At 43.3% G+C, this 17619-nt stretch overlaps 1 protein-coding gene across 1 annotated transcript in view; it reads right to left on the bottom strand.

Annotated features, from left to right (window-relative positions):
* Positions 1 to 7533: 7533 nt before the first annotated feature.
* RMDN1 (regulator of microtubule dynamics 1) overlaps positions 7534 to 17619 on the bottom strand; it is a 325882-nt gene continuing 315796 nt past the window's right edge. Inside the window, exon 10 of the mRNA XM_078687071.1 lies at positions 7534 to 13979. Within this exon, the coding sequence (XP_078543197.1) occupies positions 13932 to 13979 (48 nt within the window). The 3' untranslated portion in view covers positions 7534 to 13931. The remainder of the gene's footprint in view (positions 13980 to 17619) is intronic.

Below are 17619 nucleotides of genomic sequence, written 5' to 3'. Positions count from 1 at the left end.
ACACACACAAGTGGGGTAGGATGTTTTTCAGGAGACTGAGGGGAACGCTGGGTGGTGGGAAATTTGTGCCAACGCAGTGATCTGATAAATTCTCCACCCAGAAATGTGAGGAAAGTGTGAATTGTTAGATAAATTTGACGTTTGCAGGGGATTCTGTGTATTAAAATGCAGGAGGATCTACGCAAGCCACACTGCCAGGCAAGTGCGATCCACGCTCCCCGTAAGCCACTCACCATCCACGCACATGTGCCATCCAAGCGACAGTCCATGCACATCGCCAGCCTAGTAACAGTCCACGCACATGCCACACATGTGCCATCCAAGCAGACCGCTAGCCAAGTGACATTCCAGGCACACCGACGGCAACGCATTAGTCCACATACACTGCCAGCTAAGCAGGAGTTCACACACACCCTCAGCAAAATGCAGGTTCAACCTCAGACAGCCAAACTGCAGTAAACACAGACTGTCAGCCGAACTCCAGTTCACACACAAAAGCGTTTGCTAGAGTCTAGAGGTTTTCTGCCCCCTTTGGGAGCAGATGTGCCTAAACATAGCACTGATCTGCCCCCAAGAAACAGCCAAAATGTGTTCAGAAAAAAACAGGGGAGAAACTCTTGCCTAAGGGGCCTACCCCTGTCATGCCCATTAATATATCTCTGGTGCCTAGTGGGCTTTCTGCCCCCTGGGGCAGAAAAACTGTGAGAATATTGGTTTTGGGTGGGGGCATTGACATCTACCATTGTGTGCAGCTCACCACCCCCTTATTTAAAAAAAGAAGAAATCCTGGTAATAACCCCCATCTGCCCTCCAGGATGGGCAGAAAGACTGCTCCTTTTTGTTTGGAGGGTGGGGGCATTGGCATGCCCATTGTGGGCAGACACCACCCCTCTTTTTTTTTAAAAATAAAAAATAATCGGTGGTGCCTACGGCGCTTTCTGCCTGCCCGAGGGGGCAGATTGGGGGCTGTTGCCCCCATCTGCACTCCAGCGGGGTCAGAAAGACTGTGCCAATTTTGGGCAGCCCATTTTCAACCCAAAATCCCTGGTGTCTAGTGTGCTTTCTTCACTCCTGAGGGGCAGGTAAGACTGAATAATGCCAGAAAGGTTGGGGGAGCAAAAGTCCTTGCCCAAGGGGCCGCTCCTCCATCCCTGGTGCCTAGTGTGTGGGTCTCTGCTTGGGGATTGCCCTCCTGCGGCATCCCCACGCAGGGATCCACCAGGGAATGACACCATGGGAAAGGGGAGATTATCCCCTTTCCAAGGATACCTCTCCCGTTTACCTACCTGCTCGGGGGGGGCAGAGAAAGCCCCAGGAGCACATAGGCAGTGAAAGTGAAATGAGCTGATTGATTCGTTTCACTTTCACTTTCAGTGTAATGACGTAGGCATGCCATTCGTCACTGAACTGAAAAAGAAATGACTCAAGCAGCTGGGGAAATTCTACCCCAGCTCCAGAGGCTGAAAAAAAAAAAAAAAAAAGAATTCGCTCTGCTGTTTAAAGCAGAGGGATTTCTGACTGCTGTGCCGAGGCTGTTATGGTTACGTTCTTGGAACTGTAGTACAGCAGCTAAGGACATAACCAATACGACCTCGGCATAGAAGGGGTTCATATTAACAGATGAGGTCAGTATTTTAAAGTGATAACATTTGGTATCAGCTATAAAGGAATTTTCATGCCCAAAAATAGCTCTCATTCTAGAAACGGTTGTAGAACCCTGCTTTAAGGCATGAGTTATAGTTACTTGAGATAGATATAACTGGTAAATGTCAGTGGTTATGTTTGTTTAAAAGGTTATGTTATACCTGACATTTTCACCTAACAATAATGTCACTTTAACCTTTGGTTTTTCTGTGAATATCAAAGTTTTTTTTTTATTAATGTAAAGCAAATTATTATTACAATTCCAAACTATAAAGTCACTTTAACCTTTGTTTTTTTTTAGTGAATTTCCATGCTTAGTGCCATTCACAGCGCAGCTTGGTGTTGGGTATAGGACCTGCTCTGCGACCAGGTCGTGAACCCAGCCACCCATGTTATATAACATGTTATATAACAATATAAAGGGTGTCATTTTAAGTAAAGCAGACCTAATGCATTTATCAAAGGGCAAGTAAACAAAACCAAAATATAAAAAGAAGAGGGCCTTTTGGCTTTATCAAGGAGTCATCACATCAACATACATTAAACAGACCTATCGGCTTTGTCAAAAAGTCCCCAATAACTATAATCAAATGGATATTTTAAAAATTCACAAATTGGAATGTTTAATCATAGTGATTGTCACAAAATATTTGAAATAAAGCATTTTAAAAAAGGACCCCTGCCACCAGGCTTGGAGAGGGAGAGTGTATGTTTTTTTAACTTTTTTTTTCAGGAGTGGACTGAATCCTCCAGACCTAAAATTTCTCCCGCCACATCTTTGTTTATGTACTGGCAGCAAATCAGATTGCATCTTTAGGTCTGTCGGTTCCACAGATCCTCTGCAGCATGATATACACACTTATTTACCATCATTTTTCAAAAGCTAATGAACGGATTTACACCACACATTCCGGCCCAAGATCTAGCTTTCTGCCAAATTTGGTGTAATTACATTCAGCTGTTTTAGCTCTAGCGGTGTCTTATTTCCCCAATTGAACATTGCATGGGAAAAAGGCGTTTTTAACCCATGATTGACGCATCAGTCCAAAACTTTCTAGGAAGAAACTGAGGAAGATGAGACTTTACGGAAGATTCATTAAGCTAGAGTGTGGGGTCCCCTTGTGGTTGGTTTCATGACTGCACTTCGTGGTCTGAAAGATGTATTAAAAAGTGGTTCAAAGACATTTTAATGTTTCTTTTAAAAACTGCTTTATTGAAAATATTTTGTGAGAATCACTATATCGCAACAGGAGCTTATATTTCGGTGTCCTGACCCTTTGACAAAGCCAGTAGGTATGCATTACTTAAAATAACACCCTTTATATTGTTATATGGTATATGCCAGCCGGTATATATATATAAGCCGTGCGCGGCGACAAGTTGTTGGTCACGTGGCCTGGCCACAGGGAACTTCCCATGCCCAGCTATACTTCATGCATGGTGATGACCATCTTACTTCACGATTAAAACCAAAAGATATTTACTGAAAAAAAAAGTTAAAGTGACTTTATAGTTCGGAATTGCAATAATATCTTACTTTACAATAACAAAAAACCTTCTGAAAAAAATATGGTTAAAGGGGCGTTATAGTTAGGTGGAAATGTCAGTTAAAACATACCATTTTAAACTAACAAAGCCACTGAAGTTCTCCAGTTATCTCAAGTATCACTTGTGCCCTAAAGTAACTATAACTCATGCCCCCACCATGCACTGCTAAATACCTCACATATTACATCTCTTATGACATCAGAAACATCATTGATAACATGAAGAGCAGAGCAGAGAGTGCTGGCTGTGCATAGTAAGGCTTGCCCACCTAAGGGGGCTTGGATGCCTGGAGACAGTAGGCTGAACCTACAGTGTGCGCACCAAGCAAAACTGTGCGTAGTAGAGTCTTGAAAACCTGATGGGGCTTGGGTCTGCTGACGAGAGTAGCCTCTACCCACAGTCTTTTCACTGAGCTCAGACTTTGCATAGTAGGCGCTTGCCCACCTAAAAGGGCATGGGTTTCTGGAGGGAGTGGGCTACAAGCACAGTCTGCAGACTCAGGGCTGATTGTGCGTAGTTGGGGTTTGACGACCTAATGATGCTTGAGTCTCTGTAGGGTGTGGGCTCTATGCATAGTCTGTGCACTACGTGCTGACTGCATATTGGGAGCTTGCCACCTGAAGTGATTCCCTATGGGTAGGCAATGTAGTCAATACCATGCCAGCAGGTCCTTGTGCCAGCTACCCCTGCGAAGGTCTCCTGTCCAGTTTGCCCAGAGTCTGCTACCCTCTGCTGCTTGTCTACCTGCTGCGCTCTGTTTCTGCCTCCCTTGCTTGTTTTTCTGCCCTCATGTTTGTCTTATCTGCTCGTTTTTCTGCACTTTGATTTTCCCACTTCTGCTCTGTTTTGCCTTTGGTGTGGGACCATAATAGTTAAAGGGTATGTCATCACTATGCTCTCACGCTTTTCCAGACTGGTGCTAACTGTGGCAACTGCTTTAAAGCTGCCAAGAAGACATATCGTTAATGGATCAAGAGTAAAGGAGAAGTATGCTACAGGTTGTAGAGATTTTCCTGAGTTTGCGTCCGGACTGAGACAGTGCACCAATCCCTCTCACTGGAAAATAGTGTAAAGTCTTTTGAATAATTTTCCATTACCAGTGCCGGCATGATACAATTTGTCTTTCAGCTCTAGTAACGCATTCAATAATTGTCCCATGAAATCGGATCAGACACATCTTTGTGTTTCAACCTCAGTAGAGGTTTTGCCATTAGGGAAAAGTTTGGTATCCACTGTCTGCAGTAGTCAACCATTTCCAAAAACATCCTGACTTCCTTTTGAGTTTGAGGTGGATTCATCTGTAGAATTGCTTCCACTCTCTATGGGGACACCTTTCTAGCTCCCTTCACAATGCAGTGTCCCATGTGCTGAACCTCTTTCTGACAGTACTGAAATTTCCCTGGAGACATGTTTTGTCCGGTCTCTGCCTGGTGATTTAAGAAGGAATGGTGTCTTGTTTACAAACGTCTCGGGTCTCTGATGCCCAGTGGCGGCTGGTGACATTTGAAAGTGGTAGGTTGTAAAAGTTTGCTATGACTTTTATGTCTTGAGCAACGCTGGCAAGTTTAATGGACAAACGTGTGGTTCAACCACCTCTCTTTCCTCTTTAGCACCCGCTTTTCACTCTTCTCCGAATGCACTTCCTTGTATTTCCCTCACTTCACCTCTTCCGAACATATACTGCATGCAGTCACATTTAATCAATTTATTTGCTTTTGCCCTGTAAATGTTTTGCCATCTGTGCACCACTTCACACTCATTTTCACAAAATTGCACTTACATCTGGAATACATGACCATTGTTCTGTGTGCTCTGCAAATAGGCCAGCCCACTGACAGGCACTTTGCTTTGTTTGGCGTCAACATCAGCGTCAGAGCTCTCAATCAAAGCCCATCATAAACACCTGCACAGCTCAAAGTATGCATGGAAAAAAATATACAAAAAGAAACACATCATGATTAAATATCTAAATCTTAAGGAAGGCAAGATTAAGTAAAACTTGAAATAAGAGAGGAACTAAATCGATGACATGCATTGTCTTAACATTTTTAACACTCATTGTTCATACATCAATCCAAAATTTTTGGCATTAATGTTGTTAAGGGCATGAAGATAGGGCCAGTTTTAATGACTTACAGCAGATAACTGTGAACTGTCTACTGTAAAGACATATCTCATGATTTTCAGATATTTGGATCAACTTCACAAGGGACCAAGAACGCGGACCTGCTAGTCTTTTGGATCAATTTCACGGGGAAACAAATGTAGCAGCTCCACTTCTAACGGGGCCAGTGACTTGCAGCCAGGGCCTGGGGTGTCAGTTGGGAAGGGTAGGGTGGCTAGAGGTCTCAAAACAATATACATAACAGAAGATTAGCATTTTAACACTTACCATTACCGAGGACAAGGCACCAAAACAGACATGCTTGCATCCACTGTTACATGTGACGAATGGAAAAGGGTGGGATCTATGTCTGTGAATTACAGACAGCAGCTCTCAGGGAGGGACAGAGACTCCAGCACCCGAAACCATGGCGCTGAAAGCATCATCTGCCTATAGTGAATACTGCCATAGGCTACAATGGCACTGACTCTTTATGAAGGGCTTTCGAACAGTAAGCCCTGTGTTGTACGTCAGTTCAGAAAGTTGATTTACTGCCTTGTTTCCATCCACTGCTTCAGAGTGAGGCGGAACAGGCAGCCTGGTACAGACAGCCAAGACTTAAATACATCGATTTGTTCAGAGATATGTGTCTCTAAATAAATCAATCTATTTATTATTTGGACTGGAATGTGGAGGAAATAATTTCAGGGGGGCGCAGCCCCAAAGCCCTATAGGAGAATCAGTCCCTGCTGATCCCACAAGGTCACCAATATACTGGACAAGTACCGATCTGTATGGCATTGCCAATGTCTTCAGATTTCTTTTCAGAATCTGGTTGAAAATGGAAGGACATTCTGTATGCTCTTGTGGGACATGACACCATGCACATAAATGTCTCTTTAATCTTCCTCTGGTTCATTTCTAACTCAACACTGCAATACTTGGTATATCTCAAGATTTCATCCAGTGATTTATTCTGCCAGCAGATCACGCTTTGTGTTATATACGATCCCAACTCCAGTTTAGTCCTAAGACAAAATGCGACACAAAAATTTCCAAATCCTTCTCTTCTAGATACTCTGTGCTGCTGAAACACCTGTAACGACCTCTCATAGTATTCATGAACTGCATTCTTTGGCTCTTGGGTAGTTCTATTAATTTTAAGCTAATCCATATCTTTCAGTGGCACTCTTCGCTTCAGAAAATGTGATCACAGCCTCATATTTCTCCATCACTACAGGAGATGGTGCATTTGTGTTAACATCCCTCACCATTTCTTGTTTTGCCCACTGAATTGTTGTCTTACATTCAGCCCATAAATCAGCAGGTACCACTGTGTCGAAAAACATATTCAAATCCATACACAACACCGTGGAAATGTTTAGAAATCGTTCTACTTGTGCATACCACTGCACTGGCTTGTCACTCAATTTTGGAAAATTATTAGTAAATGTTGCCAAATCACCATGTACATACATTCCCCATTCTATTTCCTTGAGTGGGTATGCTGATGTTTCTCCCTTATTTTCCATATAATTCTTCCCTGCTATAGCCGCTTCCCTCTTTTTCTTCCATGCTTCTATGCTTATTAAGGGCCAGATGTACGACCCTTCCAATTTGTGAGGTGCAAATTGCCTCATTTTGCGACTCGCAATTTGTGAATAGCAAATAGGAATGTAAAACAGTGTCTCAGACGCTGTTTGCGATTCCTAATGGGGTTGCAAATTGCATTCCTCATTAATATTCATGAGGCCGGTGCAATTTACGAACCCATTTGGAATGACTAGCACTCTCAGGGATGGTGGCTTGCTGGGGTCAGCAGACCACTATCTCTGTGACAGCTTTTTAATAAAAACTGTTTTTTTTAAAATGCAGCCCATTTTCCTTAAAGGAAAACTGGATGCAGTTAAAACAAGCATTTGCAATGCAATAGGTCTCGTATTAGGAAAGTTTGAGCTATTGGTCTTGTAATTGACAAATTTTTTATTTAGGTTTTGTTTTTGAAAATAGCGAAATTAATAGCTTTGTCATTTACCATGCCAATAGTTATAACTTTCGCAAATGAAACACCTATAGCATTTGTAATGCAATATGTGTTGTATTTAGGTGACTTACATGTATTGAGATTACAAATAACAGTGATTTTTAATTTTTTTTTAATAATTAATACTTAAATAAAAGTTATTGTAATTTATAATGGCAATAGCTTAAACTTTTGTAAATAACATTTGTGAAGATTATGTTCAATGTACTTTATTGTGACGAAAATCCAAGAACATATGTCAAATATTAAAATTTTTTTGTTACATTTGTAATAAAGCTTGAAACATTGAGATAACATATTTGAACCAGATGTTGTTGAATGGTTGCACAGACTGATGCTGTGGTGGAGCTCAGTGATGTTGTGGTGCCACTGAGTGATGCTGGGGTGGTGCTGAATGATGCTGTATGCTACGCTATGTTTTGTTTTGATATCCTATGTTTTGTTTTGTTATGCTATGCTATGCTGTTTTGTTATGCTATGCTATGTTTTGTTATGCTATGCTATGCTATGCTATGCTGTTTTGCTATGCTATGCTATGTTATGCTATGCTATGTTTTGTTATGCTATGCTGTTTTGTTATGCTATGCTATGCCATGTTTTGCTATGCTATGTTATGCTATGCTATGTTTTGTTATGCTATGCTTTGTTATGCTATGCTATGTTTTGCTCTGCTATGCTATGTTATGCTATGCTATGTTCTGATGTGTTTTATTATGCTATGCTTTGTTTTGCTATGCTATGCTTTGTTATGCAATGCTATGCTTTGTTGTGTTGGTATGCTATGCTGTGTTTTGCTATGCTATTATGTTTTGTTATATTTTGTTCAGCCATGCTATGTTTTGTGAGCTAAAATTATGAGAAAAATTGTTAGGAGAGAGTGCGTGGGCAGAGGGAGGGGCACGGTGAGTTCAAATTATGAGGACAATTGTTAGGAGAGAGTGTGAGGAAGAGGCAACAGAATACGTGAGTGTTGTGAGGTAGGGCAACAAAAGCAAAGTTAATACTATGTGGCAGATAATAAAACACGAGGGATTTAATAAAGATAAAGAGGAAAGGAGCAACTTGGCGCAAAGAAAGTTAAAGTGTGTGCATATGATTAAATGGCAGGAGAGAGTGCGGGAGAGAGTGAAAGGCAGGGCTAGGGGATAATATAAGGATAGGTGGCAGGACAGAGTGTGGGATACGGGAAGAGGCATCGGGAGGCAAAAATATAAGGATAAGTGGCAGAACAGAGTGCAGGACAAAGGGAACAAAATACGGATTGTTGTGCGTTATGGCAAGAAAAGCGGAAAAAGGAAAGTTAATACCATGCTGTACATAAAGCACGAGGAATTTATGAAACATAAAAAGGGAGTAAGCAAACAGTGGAAGCAAAGGTAGAGCATGTGCATATGTTTAGGTGGCAGGAGACTTACTACACATTTGTATTGTTTCAAGCTCCTACATACAACCGTTTTTTACTTTAATAAAGATAATGCAAATTAATGGCTCCCTGGCTGCTGTTACAATGAAAGCTTTTGCATGGAGATAGTTGAGCCAGAATGTTGTTGCTAAGTATTTGATACTTTTGTGTGGTTCAGTAGTGTGGCGGTTTGGAGCGTGTGAGCAAGTTGAGAAAGAGAAAGAGGTGGCTTGCCCTACTTGGGTAATACACGTGTACTGCAGCTGTGTAAGCCGTGTCTGTTCTGTGTATCTGGAGAGCTTGTGGTAGTCACAAGCACCAAACATACCGTATCAGTTCCACATCTTCACGGTGCCTGCGCCTAGAGGCGCATGCCAGGAGCACTGGGTGCTATATAGGTATCAAATACACTCATTCAGTGCCAAGAGGCGGCTGGGGGTGGCACGGGCGCTATACAAGCACCACACATACCTTAGCAGTTCCATATCTTTATGGCGCCAGCGCTTAGAGGCGCATGTCGGGAGCGCCGGGCACTACATAGGTACCAAATACACTGATTCAGTGCCAAGAGGCGGCTGTCGTTGACTCTGTGCGCTAAATGGGCGCCAGATGCACCAACTTGTACCATATCTGTGTATGGCTCCAACTGTACCACAACACAACTGCAGTGTCCAACCCAGCACCAAGAGACGGCTGCCGGTGGCTCTAGGCGCTATAGCATTCTGTTATACAGCGCGTACTACTGTGCTTCGAGAGATACCGAGGGCTATATGCACATTCGTTTTTTGCCCACTCGCCTGCGGGTGCGGGGCAGTAGCATCACGTAACCGTAGGCGCTCCTGTGCAAGAGACGATGCACTGCTTGCGCAGCACTAATCTCAGCCCCACCTCAGATGCACGTTAGTGTGCGTAAATGCACACGTCTGTTCGCACACAACAAAACTGAAAACACACTATTTGCACAGAACTTTCATCACAACAAAACGAATAGTAGTGGAGAAAAGGCGCTGTATGCGGACCGTGGCACCTAATGCTATTCTGCACAATGGCCAACCTGTTAGAAGATTTCTGTTAGATTGAAAGCAGTTAAATGTAAAAGGGTGGCGGGAATGAGCCTTGTGTCTTGTCTAATGACATTTTCTGTATGTGCGCCGAGGCAGTGGGCAGAGAAGGATGTAAGCGCAAGTGTCCCATTGCATTTTATTCCTTTAAATGCAGTTGAGTTTGAAGATGAGCACTCTGGTGTTTATAACTGTGGTTGTAGCTAAATTGAAAAAACTTTATTACCCTATAGCCGGAGGAGTACACACTGCAGTCACTGCTTGTACAGTCCACTGCTGCGTTACATATACTGTGCCTTTGCTCAAAGTGAAAGCGACTGCGCGTATCCCAACAAGAATTTTGACAACACCGTCCCTCCTTGTAGGCGATAACATTACAGCCCTGTTTGTAGTCTAATCCAAAAGTTCCCTGCAGGCAATAATTATGGCTTTGGTGGAGGCTTTTGTTGTATTAAAAACAGCTGTAACATGAGGGGGTGGCGGGAATAAGAACAAAGGAACTAGAATGGAGAACTGGAGAGTGTTTAGTTTTTTTTTTTAATTGAGAGTTTAAGGGGAAATAGGGGTTTGAAGGGAGAGAAAGGTACAGGAGACAGAAGGATGTTATAGAAAGTGGTTTAAGTTGTGTGGAAACAAATGAGATATTGGAAGGAAGCGTATGAGGAACAAATCACGGCCTGGAGGAAAAGAATACTGGGGGAGATGTGTTGTGGCTGCCTGCTGTTCATATGGCGTCGGTGGTCTGGTTCCTGTGAAGCCTTGTGACAACAACATGTTAATTTATGTTGGTAGGAGCGCCGGAGGCCGAGATCACATTTGTGATAAAGTAAGGCGTTAGGTGAACTGAAGTTTATTTCAAGGGGGGGGTGTGCTGCGTATGCCTGAGGAACTGTAAACAAGTGGGCTCTCAGAAGGCTATTTCAAAGGCAGGATGCTTAGTATATTTATATTCCTAATTGTTTATTTATAACGTTTAAAATAGAAAAGGAAGCAAAACAAACGTGTTTACAATGTTTGTAGATTTTTTTTTAAAGAGAGTCTTAAGCGTTCCGGCGGATCCTGACAAAATTTAAGCTTGCTGCACGTGTTAATATTACGTCCTTAATTGAAGTAAAACAACAGTTTTGCACAGCACATTGCAAATAGGCACCAAACTGGTTTAAAACGAGTGTTGCTCGTAAGTTGGCGAGCAGCGCCGAGCCTGCAGGCCTGTTCTCGCAGTTTGAGTAATTCAGCCAACGCGCTTATGCACGCTTAGATCCTGCAGGGACGAACAAACCGTCGCAGGTAGGCAGTAGCCCATGTCTGTGAAAAGAAGGGCTCTGAAACTCTGCATCTGTTTCTTGGAATCGCATTTCGGTGCCATGTGTAACACGATGACGCGGTGGCGTGAGAGATTCCAAGTGTTATTTCAGCTCCTCGATCATGAGAATTTCTAAATAGTGTTCAGATTCCAGAGCATCATTCTGGCTTCTCCACTTTGCAGCATATACACATTCAATTAAGCCCTGGCAGGTGGCCAGCGCAGCAGTGTCTCCTTTATATATTGGACGTTTCGGAGGATGTTATAAGCAATGGCAAGGCAACAATTCTCTCTCTAATTAAAGCGCATTAATTGGCAGTGACCAACTTCATTACCCACACAGGTCAGAGTGCACAACAATTTAACTAATGCAATCTATAGTGTGGAGAAACTGCACACCCGCTCTCCATGCTAATTTCAAACAAGATGAAACAAAGAAGCTTGAATACCCACAGAGGCAAACTGGGTTTGATTGATCTGAAATGATGGCAGCTGTGTTTACACCATGAATAAAGGCAGTGCTATGGAGGTGCTGGTGCTGGCGAGATCTCTGTTATGCTTGCTGCCCGTGGCGGCCGATTGAAAGGGGGGGAGGGTGCATTGAAAGTTACGAGGGTAAACTCGGATTAACCATGGCCATCCGTAGCGGACACCTATCTTGGCAGGAAGAAGCCGTGTTCACCGCGAGGTCTGTAGAAGAAGCACCACAGTGAGGTACTTAGTAACACAAGTACGGGAAATGCAAGCGGCGGGGGGGGGATGCAGATCCCTTTGAAGGCCTGGCGGCCGTGAGGTGTGAACCAGTGGGCGGGGAGGCAGGAGCAAATGGTAAGGGGAGCCTTTGAAGAGCAAGGCAGGGGGATAGAAGCGCGGTCACGAGCACGTGCACTTCTACAAATCCGGATCGTAAAAGTCAGCTTTGTGGTTTGGTTGGAATAGGTCTCTCTACGAGACCTAAAAAAAAAATGAAACGTTACAGTTCCCTTTTTTTAAGAGTAGGCAGTGAAAAATATTTTCAATGCCAGTCACAAAGGGGAAGATGTCCCCTGGGGACCCCTTCCTGTTTGCAAGTAGGTTACCGCAAAACAATCTTACATTGAAGTGTGAGTTGCTATAATGCAAGGGATGTCCTTGGATTGCCCCTTTCTAATAGTGAGTCGCAAACCCTATTTTGCGAATCTGTAATAGGTTACCGACTCACAAGTTTAATCAGGTCAAATACAGGTCCACTACCATGGTTTAGCATTTCCTAAAACATTTATTTATTAAAGAGAGAAAATAAAGGAGGATGAGAAACGAAAAGGCGTAGTCTTGTCTTAACAATGGAAATACGATAGATATGATAATTTGGTGCATTATAAAAATGAGCTGCACGTTAATTCTAAACAAAAGCATATGTGAGTTTAATTAATGGACAGTCTCCCTACGTGTCTAGTGCAGTCTGTCAGTAATGTAAAAAACATTTCTAAATAGTTTTTTCTGCGTTATCAGGAGCAATAGAGGTTCCACTACTATCAGGTACGTAACTGGATACTGCAAAAAGAAATCAAGAGCGGAGCCTCAAGGGACCTCAAAAATTTGGAAAAGTGGATGATGGAGGTGATGATATGCATCTGCTCTCCTCCATTTACAAACTCCTCATTAGTGGCCACTTGGTTAAAAAAAACAATTTCCTCGATACAATGGGAAAAAGAGCAGAGCAACCCATGTGAGGCCAAGGAATGGGAGCACATCTACAATAAAACAATGTGTTGCCAAAGGATTTTTTTTTTTATGAGATTGAGTTATAAGGGTACCTAAGTCTGGCCAGTTGCATGAATGGGATTTGACTAAACAACAGAACAGATGGAGGGGTTGCACTTAAGTTGGGACTAGAGTAGTAGTAGCTTGACAAAATATTGCAAGATGGGGTTGGGGCAAACAATTATATCAATCAGGTGCAAATTCCCAGGGACCTGGTAGTAATGGTACTAGGGATAACATGGTATGTAGAAAGGTCACTGGGGACACTCAGAGGCAAACTAATAGGTGTGGAAATAGGTGCAGCACTCTTGGCGGGCCCTTCGAGGTGGGGCTCATAAATGGTGCAGTCTACCAGGACTGGATCCACAGGATGAGGGAACTTCTGCAATGGGAAAAGCTTTCACTTGCCTCAGGAGATAAAGAAAAGGCATACATGATAGAGTGTGTCCCTCAGCTGGCTTTTTATGTATGGAATTCAGGGTGCTTCACTTGATCCCCAAAAAACTCTCTCAAATTTGGGAGGAGAAAAAAAAGAGCAGACTGGCAGGTAGGCAGTGTCCTGGCAGAACACCAGATACAACATAAAGCCGTCCAATTGGAGGCACATGAATTCTGAGTGGAGGAAGCCAAGTTGGGGTGAGAAGAGAAATGTTATGTTGTGTTGAGTTTTTCTTTCTTCTCTTTCCTTTTCCTCGTTCTCCCACTTGAAAGACAAGTGATGCGAGCCTCACCGGCCTTGAGATGTAGGTGAACGTATTTGCAAGCATGATACAGCAAAATAAAAAAAAAAGTGTTGAACATAAATTTGTCTGTAGGGCTCCTAAGATGCCCTTTTCGATGCATTAACCACATGGTCTGATCCTTTTGTCCCAAGTAACTCTTCAAGTTAGAGTGCAACAAGAGTACAATCAATACAATATTCAATTATTTTCATTACTTGTATTTACTGTATCCAGTTCTGCAAGTGGATTTTGGTTTTAAGGCCAAATATGTATATACATTTCGTTGTTCATAAATGAAAAGATATCCTAGAATGAGAGAAATCCATGATTGTTCAGAATTGCCATGATGAATTGTGGGGATCATTTTACGCCAAGAGAGTGGAGCAACCCTGTAGCTTCCTTTATTACCTACAATAAATGATAAAAGAAATGTTATGCAGCACTACTGTAAAATAAAGCATAGGCATGGTAAATACATTCATTCACCTAAACACTTACACATTGTGCTGCTGAATGTGTGTGCTATTCTACTAGATCAGTGTTTCTCAAACTATGGAGCACCCATTGGAGGGTCACAAGCTGATTTTGGTGGGTCCTGCAAGTCCAAGCAATAAATAAAGATGTCTTTAAATTCTATATTTATCTTGTCACATTTGCGGCACTTCAAAGACAGGGGTCAAAGTTCAGGCTGTGTCTTCTGCAACTTATATTTTTTAACAAGGGGACTGGTGTTTACAAACTCCACTCAATTTGCAGACAGAAATAGGAAAATTAAAGTGAACAATCTTGCTGGGGTAAATCAAGTGTGAAAGAAAGACTGTAGGATGTCATGTTTTCCTAACACGTAACATGTACGCAGAACAAAATGTAAATACCTTTATAGAACTGTACACACTGAGCAGTTAGGAAAACGAAGCATTTTTTTGTGATTTTGAATTGTGATGGAAACAAAGGTTTTAAAAGAATCATGACAATCAAGCACAAATAATAACTATTCACAGAAACCCAATTTCCATACATTATCATGGGTTAGTAAGTAGTTTATTATGCATAGTTATTAAATACTGTAGCATACATTAGCTCATTTTAAAAGAAACCGCCACATTATTCCTAAAAAACAACCAAAACATTAAAAAAAGTTCTGAACATTTGCAATAATAAGTTATCTGTAACCACATGTAAAAGGGAATCTCGGTAATAAGTCAGACATTTTAAAAAGGCAGAATCTCGTAGTGCTCCAGTTTTTTTGCTGCAATCTTTAAACATTTGGTGAAATTATACTTCAAAGAGATGTCCATTGCCTTAAGGCATGCAACTGCAGGAGCGGATTGCTCGCTTGTTCAAAAGTACCCTTAGCAGCCTCCTCCTCCCGTTCAGCAGCCCCAGGCAGAGGCAACTTATATGGATACTGTTTTCTTCCCCAGCTTTACACAGTCTACACTGGACATTTTTAGTGTTCCTGAAGCCAGGTTACTGCTTGAGCAAGCCCAGGGAGAAGGCCAAAATGGTGTTTCATAAAGGATTCTTTTAACTGCCTAGACCACCTGCTTTCTAGGTAGAGCTGGGTTTTAGAATTGTTTTATTAATTTAGGTTCATTCAAGCATGAGATCTGGCTGAGAGGGCTTTTTGTCTATTAACACAGATATTTTTTTTATCGCACTGTTGCTCGCTCACTTGAAAGGCTCTAAAGGCAGAGACCTTCCCCATACAGATCGAGTGGCCAGGTCATAGATTACCAGGTTTTGATACTGCCAGGATTGCTCATTTATGCTTGTTTGAACTTCTTCCCAGAGAGCTTGGCACAGACGGTTTGTGGTTAGTGTCTTTATTCTTCGCCAGACTTCAATATAAACTTGTTTCCTTGTGGTTGCTTGGTTTAGCAAACAAAACTAAAGTCTTATTTGGCCCGGTGAAGCATTGTGAGAGAGACGGAAGAGCGATCTATATACCCTTAGCTGATGATCATATTTGAAGTTGCTGTGTCTCTACTTTGTAGTGCCTTGCTCCCATTGGCGATACTTGATGATAGTTTTGCTGATACTACCATTAGCAGGGGCAAGTAGTTTGGGCCATCTAGCGATCTCTGCAAGGAGTAGATTATTGCCCTTCCTCTGTTGGTCCAAACAAGGCTGGGAGGGGGGCATGAGCCTGTTCTTGGTTGGCTGAGTCCCCCCATCTTCAAGATGGTGTGGACTGAGAGTTGTGCTTCACCTCGCCTCCCCCACCTGTTTGGTGAAGTTGGCAGAGGTGGGCACACCTCTCTTCCTCACTTATTTTTCCCGCCGGTTCTCCTGCCCAAAGTGGGGGTCAGAAACAGTGGGGACCAGTTGCTGAGAGCAGCAAGTGGCCTGGTGAAGCTCACAAAGGCGGCAAGCCTTTGAAGCTTCCCCTCCGTGAACCCTGCCCATCTTGGGGGAGGAGGCTTGGCACCCCGTACCAGGATGTGCATTGTTTCAGGCTCCAGAGAGCATCAGGCTCTCGACCCAGGGGTCCAGAAAGATATCTGGTGGTGGCAGCTGAAAGCAACCACTCAGCCTGGACACTAGTGGTAGGTTAGCTTTCAGGGGGCATCTCTAAGATGCCCTCTGTGTGCATTTTTCATTAAATCCCACACTGGCATCAGTGTTGGTTTAATGTGCTAAGAAGTTGGATACCAAATTTCAGTGTAGCCATTATGGTGCTGCAGAGTTCATAATGACAAACTCCCAGCACCATATACTCTTAGTGGCAGCACTGCATTTACAATGTCTAAGAATGGACGTAGACACTGTAGGGATACAGGACTCATGAACCTGTACCCTCACCACTGGTATTATGCACCCAGCTAGAGGGTGGCTGATCTATGACAGGGCAGTGGGCTGTAGGCATGGCACACAGAGCCATGCCGACTCTTCACTTTGTTCTGCACCAAGACACGCAGCCTGCAAAGGCAGTGTGTAAGTGTCAGGGTACAGGACCTCTAAGGGTGGCACAATAAGTGCTGCAGCTCTTAGAGGCCTTCTCTAGTCACAGTTCCCTGGGTACATGTGGTACCATTTACCAGGGGATGACCTGTGGACAGAGATGCCAATTGGGTTTAGGCTTCAATGCAGTTTTAGAGAAAGAACATAGGCCGTGGGTACCTGATTAGCAGGAGCCCAGGGCACACTAAGTCAAAGCACATCAGCAATTCAGCAAAAAGTGGGGGCAACCATGTAGAAAGAGGGCACTTTCTCACACAGTGGAGACATACTCCCGGTCTTTGACAGTGCCCGTCCATGGGCACCCTGAAGTATACAAGTAATGGATGGAATACTTGATTTATTTTCAGCCACGTCGTAATTACTCGGGTCGCATTCCAATCCATCATCATTTTGGGCACCATGTCTGCTCAGTTTGGACCCAGTTATCTGCACATCAGTCTTGACCCTGATCCAATGGGAAGGAGTCCAGCCCGGACGTTCAAGTCAGGTGCTACCAGAACCAGAACACAAGCAACCCAGGACCGGTTTCGCCCGTACTAGGGTTCATCAGCTGATTTGCATTTGGCTGGGTCCAAACTGAGGTGGAATGGTGGAAGAAAAACAATGGATTGGGATTCAGCTCAGAACGATCATCAGTGTCTGAGATTGATTCAAGCATTCCATCTATCACTTTGTTTTTTGATGCCCTAGGTGTGACAGTTTTGCCCAGACGAGGGTCTGATGCTCACTGTGCCACTGGAACCAAGCTATGCCTGGCTGATGAGACCATAATTAGGGCAAAACCAGTCCTGGGTTGCTTGTTTCACAGTTCAGGGAGGACCTGGCATGATGTTCGGGCTGGACTGTTCAGACTGGAGCAGGGTCAGGGCTGATTTGCATTTGGCTGGGTCCAAACGGACGTGGCCTGGTGGGCAAAAACCGATGGATTGGGCTGCCGCCCTGAGCTATCCTCAGTGGCTGAGATTATTTCAAGTATTCCATCCATTACTTTGTTTTTTGATCCGCCTGGGCCCCAGCATTTGGAAGGCACTGAAGACCTTTCATTCAGATTGCTGGATAGTCTCCTAGAAATTACAGGCTGGGT

This window comes from Lissotriton helveticus, chromosome 4_1, assembly GCF_964261635.1.
Source record: "Lissotriton helveticus chromosome 4_1, aLisHel1.1, whole genome shotgun sequence".
Classification (NCBI taxonomy): Eukaryota; Metazoa; Chordata; class Amphibia; order Caudata; family Salamandridae; genus Lissotriton; species Lissotriton helveticus.
This window is presented reverse-complemented; position numbering and strand designations above follow the sequence as displayed.